The 15766-nt window shown below is 43.5% G+C and overlaps 1 protein-coding gene across 7 annotated transcripts in view; it reads left to right on the top strand.

The window, feature by feature from the left end:
* Nucleotides 1-15124, top strand: part of LOC135180225 (cystathionine beta-synthase-like protein) — a 30597-nt gene extending 15473 nt beyond the window's left edge. For 4 of the 7 annotated variants that reach the window (XM_064152608.1, XM_064152607.1, XM_064152605.1 and 1 more), the window contains exons 7-18: nucleotides 631-765; nucleotides 1301-1370; nucleotides 2969-3060; nucleotides 3909-4034; nucleotides 4777-4861; nucleotides 5059-5164; nucleotides 6369-6446; nucleotides 7115-7249; nucleotides 8575-8683; nucleotides 9399-9428; nucleotides 11757-11841; nucleotides 13734-15124. In XM_064152608.1, coding sequence (XP_064008678.1) covers nucleotides 631-765; nucleotides 1301-1370; nucleotides 2969-3060; nucleotides 3909-4034; nucleotides 4777-4861; nucleotides 5059-5164; nucleotides 6369-6446; nucleotides 7115-7249; nucleotides 8575-8683; nucleotides 9399-9428; nucleotides 11757-11841; nucleotides 13734-13843 — 1161 coding nt within the window. In that variant the 3' untranslated portion in view covers nucleotides 13844-15124. Of the gene's footprint in view, nucleotides 1-630; nucleotides 766-1300; nucleotides 1371-2968; nucleotides 3061-3908; nucleotides 4035-4776; nucleotides 4862-5058; nucleotides 5165-6368; nucleotides 6447-7114; nucleotides 7250-8574; nucleotides 8684-9398; nucleotides 9429-11756; nucleotides 11842-13733 lie in introns of those variants that run through there. The other 3 variants (XM_064152606.1, XR_010304333.1, XM_064152609.1) reach the window with 3 other exon arrangements.
* The last annotated feature ends 642 nt before the right edge of the window (nucleotides 15125-15766 follow it).

The raw sequence follows: 15766 nt of genomic DNA, 5'->3' as shown, positions 1-15766 counted from the left end.
TTCCAACTCAGTGGCACAAGTGAGGACATGACTCTAAAGGCCTGTATCCATTGCTTGTTCTTGCCTGCTCTAGAGAGGAAGGTAGAGTACGGCCGTTGCCATGTACCACATCACCAAAGGCCTCCCTCCCCACTGAAGACAAGCTTTGCCGTAGCTCAGTGTCATAAACCTTCTTGCCCTTGTAGCAGTTGAATGGTGCATAGGACCCTGGAGGCCTGCTTTGTTGACTGTGGCCAAAGGAGGAGGTAAATATATGTAATTTGTATTTAAATATAAAATGCTGGGTTATAGCACTGCTGAGTGCAGAATGCATGTGACTAACACGAAGAGAGAACGTGTTTTACTGCACCCTGAAAAACCTCAGCCTGGCAAGACTCCACACAGGTCTGAAGGCCCAGGATCCAGACAGAGATTTGACATCTAGCTCTCAAGTAAAGCTTAATTGTGATCAAATGACTTAAGAATTTGGACTTGTGGTTCAGTGATGTGCAGCTGGGGTACAGGAGAACCACTAAGGAGGTTATTACTAACCAGTTGAAAAGGAAGAGGCTTTCTTTCCCCCATGTCTCAGTGAAATCTCTATGCTGTGAGAGTGTTTGGGGTTTTTTTGACCACCTTTATTTGCTATAGGTGGATGTTCTAAGAGCACTGGGTGCTGAAATTGTGAGGACCCCAACTACTGCCAGATTCGATTCTCCTGAGTCTCACGTGGGAGTAGCGTGGAGGCTGAAAAATGAAATCCCAAACGCACACATACTTGACCAGGTAAGAGCCAAGGTACCAGAGGCGCAGGTATAGCGTGGGAAGATGTATTGCAGCCTCGTTCCGTAGTGTCCTGGACTGACTTCAACACCCTACAGGTGTTTCTGGGGGCAAAGTTGTCCCAGGTAGCAGGTGCGCAATGGCCGCGCTGCAGGGCAGCAAGCTCTGACGGGCAGCAGAGGGCAGGAGCGAGCCTGTGTTCGCAGGAGCGGCGGCACACGTGAGTGGCTTTTTCCACTCAGCTGGCAGTCCTGTGTGGAAGGACGGCTGCAAAGGTCATGTTGCTAAAAGAAACTGCCCCACAGACAGGATTGATCTGGGCACCTTAGAGCTACTTTTACCTTAGGTCGCCTAGGAAGGTTTTATCTCCCCGCAAGCATTGTGCTTATGTTCAGATAACAGATAAAGAAACACTCTAGCAAGAGTAAACGCAGCTGTTGCGGGGTTTGGAGGATGTTTGTCATGTTCTTGAAATGCCTGATAATGTTAATGTTTGCCTTCCTGGCCTGTTTAATGGCTGTTCTGTCTTCTGATACAGTACCGTAATGCCAGCAACCCTCTGACGCACTATGACACCACAGCTGAAGAGATCCTGCAGCAGTGTGATGGTGCGTTTGCTCTACTCCTTCCAACTTCCTCTCCACAGAGCCCCTACTGTTCTCTTACTGTTAGCTGCCTGCAGAGTGAGACCTCAGGTAGCTGAGAAATGTTTGGATTTAGGTACAGCAAATCCCACACAAATGCTGTGTCATTGCAGAATTCCCTTGTTTCAGTAGCTGCAGTAATGCTTCAGGGTTTTTTCTGTGCAAGAGGAATGCTTCTGATTTAGACTCCCCTGCTTGTAATCAGGTGGAGAAAGCAGTGATGTGGAAATGTTCTCTTAGAAACAGAAAGAGCTGCACGTAAGTAGACTGGCATAAAATCATAGGGTTGGTTTTCTCAGGTCACAAATACAGGAAAATAGGTATTTTTACCTTCTCAGACCACATGCTCCAGAATGCTGCAAGCTTATTCAGTTAGGTACCCTCAGGAATACAAACTGCTGTGTTGCAGCTGTCACCAGGAAGACCTTTTTAGTCTGCAGGGGTCTCTGAGCTGAGCTGGAGTGCCAGAAGTGGATGAGCAGTGGCAGCAGAGAGCTTTCTTTAGCTGGGCTAATTCATCCAGCTGAGATATTGGTTTGAGAGCTATTGGAGGCATTCAGTGGGATACTGCAGCTTATCATGTAGCCATTTGCCATAGATAGTAGAAAGAAATCATATAGGAGGCTACTGACCTGCCTTATTAAACAGTACAGTTTCTGATGACACCCTCTAATAAGAAAAGCAGTTGTTAACTTCTCTCTAAATGAGGTGAGTGCCAAGCAGAAAGTTCTCCCTGTCAAGAGTAAGTCAAATTAGGCTCTTTGTGGGAAACTTTATTTTGAATTTGAATTAAAATGAATATACTTTATTAAACTGCCATCCCACAAACAGAGTCTAAATCTAGACCTCTAGCTTTAGGCTTCCTGTGTTATTTACTTTATCTTGTAGGCCAGACACTTCTCAGTTACTGCTGAACTTCTGCCTAAGTTTGACAGGTTGTCACTGTTCTGTGTGGTAAAGCACTTGGTTTAGTGTGTGAGTTAGTGACCCTTTAAAATGGGTCTTATTAACAAAGCTATCATGTGGATGCATCATGAAAACTGTGTCACAGAAGAATGAACTATCATACCTGTGCTCACTCTGGGTGCTGATGGCCAGAACAGAACAGTGTTTTTCACATGAAAATGCGAGAGTGGTTGTGTTAGCAGATCTCCCAGTGAATGCCTACCCCATGCTCTTGGCACTCATTCAGTATAATAGGCTGCTCATTCTAAGTTAAAGCATGAGTTATCTGCATCAGCAAACACAGTGACAGAGAAACTACAGGTGTCAGCTGTATGGAGCCCACCTCCAGCTCGGTTCAAACTAACACAAATTGCTGCTAGGCCACTGGATGGGTATTTCAAAACCACTGCTGAAGTAAAAGGGGATTGAGCAAGGTGGCCTCAAAGTAGTCTAATGGTCTCATGTAGTCTCATAATACAGCTCTTGTAATCAAAAAGTCTTATCCCACCTGTTTGTTTGTTTGTTTTTTGTGAAAGGAAGTTTAGATTTAAGTGGGATTTTAATCCATTGTTCTGCAGAGACTTCACATCTGTCTTCTGTTCTTCACCTTTAAACAGGAAAAGTAGACATGCTGGTGGCTGGGGCTGGCACAGGAGGTACTATCACTGGTGTCTCCAGAAAGCTAAAGGAGAAGTGTCCAGGTTGCAAAGTAAGTGGCAAGCCTAAAGCATTTCTCTTTAGCAGAGTGAACCTCAGATGGCTTCACTTGGCATGTCCCATGCCTTGCATGCCTGTCCCAGGTCTCTATGGGAAATTCTTGGATGTTCTCATTTAGTAAATAGTTCTGAGAAACAAAGGAAAGTTTTCAGACTATCTGAAATCGTGGTGCTTTGGACTCATTAGTGACCAGAGCTCAGGACTGGCTCAGCAGGTGAAAACTGCCACTCAAAGCCTTTCATGGAGTGTCTGAGAAACTTCTTTCTGTCATGTGGTCTGTGGCTTTTGTGTTTCCTCTCTGACTGCCCTTTCATTACCTTGTCTGGAGCTGCCCAGTTTTCACTCAGTGTAATTTTCTCTGCACACACAAGCCCATGTGTCTATCCGGATGCTGTGTTAGATTGCATCACAGGAGCTAGTGTTGTGTTTCAGTTGTATTTTACTGTGTGTGCAGGGAGTGGTAAACAAAACAAAACTTACCTGCTTACACATGGCACGAAGTAATGGCTTTAGTGGTGCCTGATGTGAATGAGAACAATCTTGTCATAGGGAAACCAAGCAAAACCCATGCAGAACAAGTGATGCCCCTAGCTTAGTGTCTGCAGCCTGAGGAAACACAATAGGTTGCCAAGGGGTCTGAAGCAGCAAAGCATTTTGCTTCCTGGGAAGGTGAATGTTGCCGAGAGGAAATGAATAAGAGACGGGGTTGCTGCTGGGCTCACTGTGTGTGTGGCCAGGGTGATGCCAACAAATGTAATGAGGCCAGAGCTCCTGAGTAAAGAGCTGTCTTCTCAAAAGCAGTGTGTGTCATTGTAGCCAAAGTGAAAACTGCTTCTCCAGATTATAGGTGTTGATCCTGAAGGGTCCATCCTTGCTGCACCAGAAGAACTGAATAAGACTGACCAGACAACGTATGAAGTGGAAGGAATTGGCTATGATTTTGTCCCCACGGTGTTGGACAGATCCGTAAGTCACGTTTTCTGGTTTAGTGCTCTTTGCCCTCTGTTGGAATGCAGAATTGAGGTTAAAGGTGAAGGAAAAACTTAGAAGTATTTCTTTGAGCTGAAAGGGGAAGGCTGGCAGACAGAGCCTGAGTTCTCTCCACCATGAGCAAAAGCAGTCCTTGGAAGGCTTCTGTACTGTCTGTATTTGGCTTACAATGTTAAGCTGAAATGCTGTGAGCAGGTATCATTGTGCTAGAACACAGTACTTTTGTTTTAAACAAACAAAAATACTAACACCTCCTTCCCCCAACCAATACATAAATAAATAAGCCCAAACAAGTCCCCAACAACTAAACCTCCCAAAAACAACAAAAAAAAGCCCCCCAAAAGAACCAAGCCAAACAGTGAAGCACCCCAGCCCATCTTGGCCACAAGCAGTGTGACTGTGTCCTGAACAGAGCCTGTGACTGTGGGATCCCTCCAAGAGTGGAGCAAGCTGTTTGATGCTCTCTATGTCTGTCTCACAAGAAAAGCCAGCTCTCCCAGTAATGTTTCAACAAGGAATTTTCTGTGCTAGTGTGATCATCTTACCTTGGCAGAAAAACACAAACACTTGGCATTTGGAGAATGGAAATCCAGGCACATGTCTCAGTAGGGCAGCTGTTACCTCAAAGAGCAAGGGTTGAATTCACACTGATTGTGTATCCCACCCAGCCCTTTTCATTTTAAGAGACCTTTGTTTCTGTCTTCCTGCCCCTTTCCAGGCTGTGGACCAGTGGTACAAGAGCAATGATGAGGAGTCATTTGCTTTAGCACGCATGCTGATCCGAGAGGAAGGGCTTCTGTGTGGTAAGACAGACTCAAATCTTTTGGGTTTCTCTGAATAGCAGTGGAAGGCTGAAGCCTCTTGCAGGTCAAGGAGACCTCATTCCACTTCAGAAGCTGTCTTCCTTGCCCTGGGTTCCTCTACTGTCTCTTCTCTCTTTCATTCTTTCTTGTTTCACTTATGGTTCGACAGTTTCGGTCTCTGATCTGAATTTTGGCAGGTGGCAGCTCAGGCAGTGCCATGTCTGTAGCTTTGAAGGCAGCCAAAGAGCTGAAGGAAGGTCAGCGCTGTGTTGTTATCCTCCCTGACTCCATCAGGAACTACATGTAAGAACTTGCTTGTTTCCTCTCTGGGAAAAGGGTGAAGCAGTCCCTCAGACCTCCTTGTTTCTGTATCAGTCAGTTACTGAAGCAAGAAATGTGTCTGGAGCACAACTTATGAAGACATCTGGAAAGGGTCTATGTGGTGTAGAAAGGACCTTAGGCCTCTGTGGCTGCTTGAGCTAGACTTCTAGCTCAGACGTGAAAAAACTCAGAACAGAGAAACTTAGAAGTGGAAGCTCTGAGTGGTGAGGTGAACATTGTAGGGATAGGCCATATAATGGATAAGTTAATATCATTTCGTGGGAGCATCAAGAGCTTTATGTCTGGAAGCACAGCTTGGACCTTCCCCTTGCTGCTTCTGCTGTGCCCGCTGCTATCTTCCCCTGCCGCTGTTTTGGCTGCTGCTGCTTCTGCTGCTTTGCCACCGCTTGAGCCCTTCCCCATCTTCCTAAAGGTTATATTTCTGTAGTAGTTTATTCTCCTTATACTGCTATATTTAAACCATAAGAAATACAATTTCATTTTTCCTGACTTTTCCAAAAATCCATGTTGTAGTGAGTTTCCCAGGGGAGGGATCCGCCCTAAGCCGAGACAGCCTCTGAAAGCTGAGTTCCTCCTCATGCCTGACTTCAACATATAACCATGTTTCACAGGAAAAGACTTGCTCTCACTGTTTCCTTTATTGGGGACCATTGGTATTATCCCATTTCTGGATGTGTCCCTTTAAGGCTGTTGGCTCTCTTTGTCTGTGTCCACAGCAGAACACAGCAGCCAGGGTTGGGGTGGCTCTGTCGGTGGGAGACAGAGGGCTTCCAGCTGTGCTGAGCAGCTGTTTCTCTCCTACTGCATTGAAACGTATCTCAAAACAGTGCATTTTTAGTTGCCTTTCCTGACTTCTGTTGCATCCAGCACGATGCAAGACAACTAGGAACTTAAGGATGGATGTTGCCTGAGTACAGGCTGCCACTTCTCCACTCCAAGGTGTGTCTATTATGTTGCAAGGGACTGAGGTAGTTGAAACTTCTGTTACCTATGGGATTCCCATTTCTTCTCAGTGTCCCTGGCTGGTAAGCTAGGGGGGTCAATGGCAGTATATTTTCAGTTATGCTTTAGATGTTAGTGCTAGTGAGCTGGAAATAGGTGCCTCTGGGTTTGCTGTCAGGTGTTCAGCCTTTTAGTGAGCTTTTCACTTCCTGGTGCTTTCCAGGACCAAGTTCTTGAGCGACAAGTGGATGATTCAGAAAGGGTTCATGAAAGAAGAAGATGACCTTGTCAATAAACCTTGGTAAGCATGCCAAATCCATTTGAATTTTCAGGAGTCTATTCAGTGGACTGTATGGCACATGCTAATTTAAAGCTTATTTCAGTTTACACTGCTTTCTTTGATTTCTCTCATTATACTGTATTGATTGCACCTATTAACTCCTCCTTTGAGTTGCATGGCAGCAGAAGACAATGTGGTATTTAATTTTTTTTTTTTTTGTAATATGATAAGGGTTGTATTTGAAATGAAAATGTAGTATACAAAGAACTCTTTCAAGATCAGAGTTCTTGAGTGCAAAGCACTGCAAGTCTACAGTAGGTGGAGGGAGATGTCCCTACATTGCTACACATAATGTCTGTAAATATGGCTAGCTCTTTGAGTAGGAGCACAACACTTTCTGTGTAAGACATAATAAAAGTAGGGAGATTAGTACTCTTCACTAACTGTCTGTAATCCTAGAAGGCAGATGAAATGAAGAAAAAAGGTTTTGTCTTAAAGCTTTTACATACTCTACTGCCTTTCTGATATTGGGAAGAGAATGTGAAAGCCTTGAACCTGACTCTGGCTGGATTCTGCCTCTTCCTTTCAACCTTTTGTCATTTCTGTAGTGCTGAAGGCTGCTGTATGTGAACAGCTGGCTCTGTTCTTTCCACAAGACTTGCATGGGGTTTTTTTTGTTTCACCCTCAGGTGGTGGAACATCAGCGTGCAGGAGCTAAGCCTCTCTGCTCCCCTGACTGTGCTTCCAACTGTTACCTGTGCAAAGACTGTTGAAATTCTCCGGGAGAAGGGATTCGACCAGGTACCAGTTGTTGATGAATCTGGGTATGTCCATATATATATCACTACTCATCCACTTGTATCACTTCCCTCACTAGCTCCCAAGGGCTGTCTTGTAAATGTTTACTAGAAGTATAATATCCTCTTACCAGCAGAATCATAGAATCAACCGTGTTGGAAGAGACCTCCAAGATCATCCAGTCCAACTTATCACTCAGCCCTGTCCAATCAACTAGATCATGCCACTAAGTCTCTTTTTGAACACATTCAGGGATGGTGACTCCACCACCTCCCTGGGCAGCCCATTCCAAAGCAAATCACTCTCTCTGGGAAGAACTTCCTCCTACCATCCACTGTATACCTTCCCCGACACAACTTGAGACTGTGTCCCCTTGTTCTGTTGCTGGTTGCCTGGGAGAAGAGACCAATCCTCACCTGGCTACAATCTCCCTTCAGGTAGTTGTAGACAGCAATGAGGTCACCCCTGAGCCTCCTCCAGGCTAAACAACTCCAGCTCCCTCAGACTCTCCTTACAGGGCTGTGTTCCAGGCCCCTTGCCAACTTTGTCGCCAAAGTCTCCAGTTTTAGCTGGCAGGGTTCAGAAATGTTCACTTAAATACACCAGTGCTAGACTTAAGATGTTGTCATGCCAGAACTGTCCTTCCCTTCACTTAATTAGCTCCTAATGATTATTGTGGTACACTTAGTGTCTCTCTGCAGGATAAAATGATTTAATTTTTTTAAAAGCTGTTTAATTTTAAATCTTTTTTTCTTTGTTAACAACTCCAAACCTACCCATTTCCACCACATCTTTCACCTCATTGATTCAGAACACTGCAATATAGTGCAATGTTGTAGTGATTCTTACAAACTAGGATGTCCCCAGTAACCTGGGATGCCTTAATACCCTGAAAGTCTGCCCTAGGGCAGGTTGAATAATGAAATGCTGCTCAGTTACGCTTCAGCTAACTCCAGGGGCTTAATTGTCACAGCTTCTTGCAACAGGGAGAAAGGGAATGAGCAGAATTAAGGCGAGCATGTCTCTGGCCACATCACACCTTTCAGAAGGCAGGTGAGGATTTAAAACAATGAATTTGTGCTTTTCAAAAGCTCTCTAGCTGCAAGAACTAGAGCTACGAAGAGCTTGATGCTCAAAGAGCACCTGCTGACTTCTGTGTGTCTCCAGAACTTCTGAGACTGGACTCTGAGACGTAGAATCCAAGTACATCATTAATGATGTGTACAGAACTTTATACAATGAAGCAGTTGATCTGACTTCTTCTTGCTGGCTGAGGGTAGATGCTTTTATCTTTAGGAACATCTGAGGGGTTTGTGTTGTTTAGGCCTATCTTCTCTCTCTCCTTCCTCAGGGTGATTCTGGGCATGGTGACCCTGGGTAACATGCTTTCTTCACTGCTTGCTGGAAAAGTTCAACCTTCTGATGAAGTCAGAAAAGTCATCTACAAGCAGTTTAAACAGGTAAGCCGATCTATCCTGCAATTCCTAACTCTTGGGTTTAAAGTACTGCTCTAAGTGTCCCAATATGACAGCAGCATCAGGCTGGGTAAGGTTTACTTGGAATCACACAAAGCAGTTATTACATAGCACAGACATGACCTAAACTCTGTTCTAGTCAACAGCTCTCAGGTTTGTGTTAGGTCTCTATATTGTGCTGTTCCATTACTTCAGCAGGCTTTCTTCTAGCATCCTTGTCCTTTCTTCCTTCATGCAAAATGCCAGCACAAATCTGGGCAATCCAGGAGGAGAGACACAGATGCTGAAACAGCTCTTCTGAATAATTTCTCTATCAGTTAAAATCAAGCAGCTGTTTGTCTCTTGTATCAGACACCTTGCTTGAAATGGGGATGGCTGCTGAAAGCTGATGTTGTTCGCCACTTTCACCTGTCCATCCAGTGTAGTGTGCAAGATACCAAAACTCCCCAGCTGTGTGGGCACTCTTTTAGACTATAAAGTATTGTTGCTGTTGCTTTGCTGCTGTAGCAGGAAAAGGATTTTGGGTTTAACAAGGAATGTTTGACCTAGCTGTCACCAGGTTTTTAGTTTCAACACTGTCTCATAGCAGATGAGCAGCTGTATTCCAGAAGTATGAGAGCTACAAACCACCAAGTCCTTGAGGTTGAGAAATGTTGCTCATTCTTTATGGACACATACAAATATACTTTTTCCTTCCCAGACAGAAAATCAAGCAGCAGGTGGAAATGTGGTGCGTAACAAATCTGTTTAGCTCGTATTCCTCCTCACTTGGACACCTTAAGAGTTTTTGAGCCTGGTGGTGTGTCATCATTTCTGAAGCTATAGTGGTGGTAGCTGTAGTAGCTAATTCTCTGCGCTTCTGAAGCTGTGGCTTGTTTTTTTAACATGGGCAGCTTGATGTTTCTCATGCTTCTATAGTAGAGAAGAGCTTCATTTCTTTTCTCTTTAGTTCTGCCTTTTGGTGGAAGATGGAAGAGGAGTGACACACAAGCGGTAGTATTGGTAAAATGCTAACTAAAAGTATCATTCATGAGTTATTTTCAAGTTGAATTGATGACTTAATGCAGAACCTGATTAATTGCATGTAACCTCAGAAGTATTGTGGATTTGGGTATTTTCGCTGCTTCAGTCAAGCTTATTTGAATTGTTTACTAATGAGATGGGGAAAACAGGTTATCTGTGTCACTGAAATGACTTAGGGTATCCTGCAGTTAGGACATGTACCATGGTATGCATCAGTAAGACATCAGCTTTGCCTGTTACTACCAAGACAAAGCTGTCCTTTGATAACAAAGGAAGCCTTCTTTGATATAATCACCAGTTATTTTGGAATAGAAGAGCAATGGTTACAGCTTTATTAAAGTCTCCAGTAGGACAGGACTCTAAGGCTCTGAAACCCCAATCACAGGACAATTTGCCAATCCAAATGAGTGTTTGAGTGTTAGTGCAGAGCAGGGCAATTCCTGTGACTTCAGAGGTTAGGTCCAGTGTTTTGGAGTCTTACTACCCATTTTTCCCCAAAAGATCTCTACATCAGCTGCCATCACCTGTTAGGTGTGCGGAAGGACAGAATTCAGTTGTAGGGGCCATGAGCAGTACAATGTCACTTGTCTTTAGAGCTAAACAAGCAGTCCCAGTTGTGCAGTGTAGCAGCTTGTGCCTAGGCTAGTTGCCTTAAACATGTAGTAGGTCTTTTTAAAATAAAAGTGCATAAATGTGGGAAAACTCACAGCCAACATTTTTAGGGAGCTTGAATGAGCAGTGAAGAAATAGGTGAAAACTCTGTGGGAGTCCTGTTGAATTTCCATTAAGCATTTCAAAACATGCTTACGTCTTCATAGTTGTCCCAGTGCTGCTGATGGGCTGCTTGTGCTGGTCATCTTCAGGCTCCCTAGTCCCTGGAAACAAGTCTATCCGTTATGCTCAGTCAGATGACAGCAGGCTCTCTGCTCCTTTAGCCAGCTTTGAACTTAGGTTCAAAAGTCAGGCTTTGCATGTCTGTTTGCACAAAACTGCTCATCAGTGGTGGTGACTGATGGTAGGATGTGCAGTAACTCCAGACTTCACCCCACCCCTTGCCTGACCCATGGGCTTGAGGATTGATGCTTCAGTATGCAATACAGCCTGCAGACCCCTTAAACACAGGCTGCTGGGAATCCTTTTGATCTCTTCTGACTCTCAGTATAGAGACAAGAACCCAGTGTTCCAGTACAGCCCAAGTGTTCATGCTGTGGCTTTTATTGCTCAGCTGCAAGCCAAGCTCACTGCAGGATCAAGGCTTTTTTAATCTGCAGTGCAAGCTTTGACTTTGCTGTCAATTCCTTTAATCTCTTTTAGTAGAAGTGTGTCAGATAATGGGTGCTACTGCTATCTGGGGAGAGTCACCTCAGTAACAGACCTGTTGCTGATGCTTAATATTTTAAAGCATGTAGGAAGAACAGCTTTATGCATTCTTTCAGATGATTTCAGTAGGTGATTGGCTGAGCGTTTCAGAAGGGTCTGTATTCTTCCTGCTGAGTCAGCCTGGGGTCCTTTCTTGTTCAGTCTTGGTAAAGTTGACCTTCACTATAAGTGAATTCATTATTCTCAGTTTCTTGAGTTGCACTTGAATGTAGTGTTTCCTGAGCAGTCTTCACCCTTAGGGGATTTTTTTGGGCTTGTTTGGACTTTTCTCTTCTCTTGCCAGCCCTGCAGATTGTATTCCCTTCCATAACAATTTGCAGCCTGATTCATTCACTTCTCTTAGCCATCTTTTCTTAGACAGTTGGAACACCTGACCTTCTTCCATCATTAACATTTTTCAGATGATATTCAGTATATTCATTATGTTTACAAAATCAGAATGGTTAACTTCATGTAGTTTGGTGTGTTTTCTGTTTTGGAAATTAGAAACAAAGCCAGCTGGTCTTTCAGCTTTTGAGTGGTTAGCATTTTGCAATACTTCAGACGTGTGCAGTGTATAAATGTATTTGGTTTAGTTCTGCACAAAGTATAGGGATTATTTGTCACTGAACATGTAAAGGACTGTTTCATTTAAACTTTGTAACTGTCTCCTCAGATTAACCTGAAAGACAACTTGGGGAAACTCTCTCATATCCTGGAAATAGACCATTTTGCTCTAGTGGTTCATGAACAAATTCAATGTGAGTATGATGTACTTGTGCCTTGTAAGAGGGGAACTTTCGAAGGGTAACAAGAAGCAAGTACAAGTGTGAGTGTGACAATTAAGTTCTGAAGAACCCACATCCTCTTTCTATGTATGTAATTATGTGCTGCTAACACTTAGTAAGACACCAGCACTTTAGTTCTTGTGGAGTAAATGTTAAATCCATTAGTAACCTCACAGACTGTCATGTACCAGCTTTTGGAGCAAGTTACTGCCCAGAATTGAGTGTCTGAGTCTAGTTCACTGTACAGTGGTTTTTTTTAATAGCAGTAAACCAATGGATAAGCTCCTGCAGTACAGATCCTGCAGATCTTTGCTTCTTCCTGCTCCTGTCACATACCTTCCAGCAGCTCCATCGCAGTGACCACTGCAGGGTAACTACGCTTCAGTTTTGCTTTCTAAAGCAAAGCCTTCATTACAACTTCATAAAGTTTAAGATTTAGTTGTCAACACCAACATCACTATCTCGACACAGCTTAATATTTCATTTTCCTGTTTATGTCACTTAAACTAGCTTACTCTCCTTCACCTGGTATTTTTCCACCAAACCCTGCTTCGCTTCATCCATCCCAAATCTCTTTGCTGCACTGCCTTCTTTATGAACTGTAGATGACTAAATAATCTTCAAAGCTAGGGTGTATCACTGTTACATGTAACTTTCATTCTGTTTTTTTCTTCCTTATTGCAGGCAACTTTCAAAATTACAAACACTGAAAAACTAAATTAGAACTAATATTAAGACTTGTTAGATAATTTTATCTGACAGCTATCTCAGTTATAACTGCAATTGAAGAATAGTCATCAAACTTGGGCTTGTTCCTGATAAGGATATGCTCCTGACTGTACTGTGACTAACTGTTTATAAATCCTAGGATCAGACTGGAAGCTTGCTATGGAACAAAGATTGAGTAAAGGAAAAGTACAGGATAATTCATCAGGCTGAACATACTGGGCAGGCTAAACATCTCAATACAGCCAGATTTTAGGAACAGAGAACTTAGACCATAGACAAAGGGTCAGAATTCGCTTGGACACCTGGTTCCCAGCTCAATGCATTATGCTCACAATGGAAAATCACTTGGACTTGCCTCTCAATGCAGCAATGATTAGGTGGTTAATAAGGGTATTTTTGTATATCAATGGTGAAATGCTGTATTGTTTTTTATGCTAATTCTGTATCTAACAGTGGCAGTGTCTCATATGCCTCTTTAGAATCATAGAACTATCAGGGCTGGAAGGGACTTCAAGGACTATTTAGTTCCAACCCCCCTGCCATGGGCAAGAACACCTCACACTAGATCAGGTTGCTCAGAGCCCCATCCATCCTGGCCTTGAAGACCTCCAGAGATGGGGCTTCCACCACCTAACTGAGCAACCTGTTCCCTGTCTCACCGTCCTCATGGTGAAGAACTTCTTCTTAATATCCAATCTGATTATTAGAGCATTCCCAACATCCAATCTAGTTAGTGGCCCCTGGTTTGAACAAGATCATATTTGTTTGTAGCTGCTTCAAGCAGAGTCACAGGAATTAATGTATGAGGGAAAATACACTTTATAAGAGAGGATTTGATTTGAATTTTTATGTTAAGAAAACTCTGATGGACCCTTATATTGTCTCCCTTCCATAATGTTTAAGCTTCTCTATCCCTTTTGTTGAGGAGCCTTTGTGAAATGAAAATCTTTGCCACTTCATGTGTGACTGTTGGTCAAGATGTCACTTGGGTTCTCCCTCAATGTACAAGGGTTGCCAGTTAACCAGCTCCACCAATAGGCTCTGACACATGGAGCTGGGGTGGCTTGGTACTTGCTTTTACAAACAGTGTTTTCCATGCCTCCTAAAGCCAGGATCCCCTCTCTGTTTGTGTGCAGACCACAGTGATGGTTCCTCTAGCAAGCGCCAGATGGTGTTTGGCATCGTTACAGCCATTGACTTGCTTAACTTTGTGACTGCACGGGAACGGGAAAGAAAGTACAACTGAGCTCACATAGCAGCGTGGAACCTCTTCAACAACACGGTGCAATCTCCAGCAAAGAATCAGGTTTATTTCTTTGGTACAATGTTCTCTCCCTAGGGTTTGTGGTTTTGTTTTTCCCAATTGTGATAATGAGCAGTTAACTATCCTGGTGGCACCTATACAGCCGGCACATTTTGCTGCATTGCACAGCTTCTGGGGACTTAATTGGGTTAGGCAAGATTTCTTTATCAAGATATGCTATTTTTTACCTCTCTCTCTATATTTGTGTGTATGTCTGAAAATATTGCCTACATTAACTGGTGTGTTCCTTACACACCAGTCTAAAGTCTCGCTTTCCAAAGCCTTGTTTCAGATTCATTACATGTGTTGAAATAAAGAGTTATTGAAGCAGAGGCCCAAGGGAGACCTGGGAAGTTTTGGATTGCTTGGGGTTTCCTTTCACACGAGAGTGTTAAGTTGGGTAATATCTATGTGAAGACAAAAGTGGGACAGGGGTGTGAAGAGAATGAAGGAGGGTTTCCTTTTCAGTCCCACCAGTGTAAAACAGGAACAAATCCAGAAGGCTGGAGTTGAGGCTTGTTCCAGCTAGCTGCTCTGAGGACAAACTGGCTTGAGCAGAAGCCTGACAGCAGAGTGACCAAGTGATGCCTTTGTTGTACATGATGCACCAGCTTGCACTGCAGAGACAGCCCTTTCTCCTTTTTTCCAATTGCACTCTGATACGTAAGCACAAGTGAAAAGATTAAAAGTAAGATCAAGCTTCTTGCCTGGAGCTTTCTGAAAATCATGCTGTTTCATCTACCACCGTCCCCTTACTTCTCCACCTTCTTAGTTATCTTTAAGTGCTGCTTCTTATGCGTGTTTTAGAAGAGCCAAAGGTAATCTGTCAAGAGCTGTAAATTCTTTCATGTCCTGTTCAAGTGCTCCTACACTGTACTACCTTATTCCAGGAGAAAACCTCTGTCCTATAAATTGAATTCGCTATAGCCAAGCTTGGAAGTAACTGGCAAACATGATATAGACTGGTAACATCAAGAATATACAAGAGTAATGTGTGGCAGGTATGTGCAGCTACAGCTTTTCACCACTTCTGTAACTCTGGATTCTTCAGTTATGATTAGCTTCCATAGCTGTGCCCAGGCTACGACTGCTGTTAGTGGTAACGAGGACTGGAATCGCCTTGTGGCTGATGGAGAAGAATATCTGCTCTTCATCTTCATAAAGGCTGCTCTAATCAGCTTCTGACTGGCCTTTTGCTAAGAATAAAGGTTTTGGTCAGTAAAAGTGATGTTTTTCTTTGCTTGTTTCTCTCCAATGAAGTAGAAAAGTGCTACTTGGGTTGGGGCTGTTGCTGGTAGGATGGCAAATTGTCTGGATGCTTGGTTTTGGTTTGGTTTGATTTTTTTCATAAAGCTGAAGAGAATTGAGTCAGCCAAGAGAAAACAAAGAGGTTGTTTGAAAATCACAGTTACTACCTCTTGCATATAGATTTCTGTCTCACTTGGCCTTCTTGTGCCAATGGAATTTGCTGTACATTTTGGAAGTATGTGTAGAGGAGAGAGATGGTGACAGCCACCCTGTCCAATGCCAGTGCTGAGCAAAGGACATCAAGCAGAGCCTTTGCAGTTGTGCACAGGCTGAGGGAGGTGGCCTGGAGGAGAGAGATGAGCCAAAGGGAGGCCAAGGAAGTGACACCAGTGCTAGTGCTTCCTGTCAGCAGTGTGACAGCCTGGTATGTTTTCTATCTGCTTCTCTCTCACCTGAAATTTGTGAATGTTAAGAACTTTGTAATAATAAAAAGCCTGAGATGGATTTCTGATAGCATTCGCCAGCATGGCATTAAAGAGCAAAGTTTATTCTGCACTTGTTCAGTTTATTTCCCTAGACATTGGCTGTCCCTTCAGATTAGGGCCATTATTGAAGTAA

The sequence above is a fragment of the Pogoniulus pusillus genome, chromosome 12 (assembly GCF_015220805.1).
Source record: "Pogoniulus pusillus isolate bPogPus1 chromosome 12, bPogPus1.pri, whole genome shotgun sequence".
Lineage (NCBI taxonomy): Eukaryota > Metazoa > Chordata > Aves > Piciformes > Lybiidae > Pogoniulus > Pogoniulus pusillus.
The sequence above is the reverse complement of the archived record's forward strand: the minus strand, read 5'-3'. Positions and strand labels throughout refer to the sequence as shown.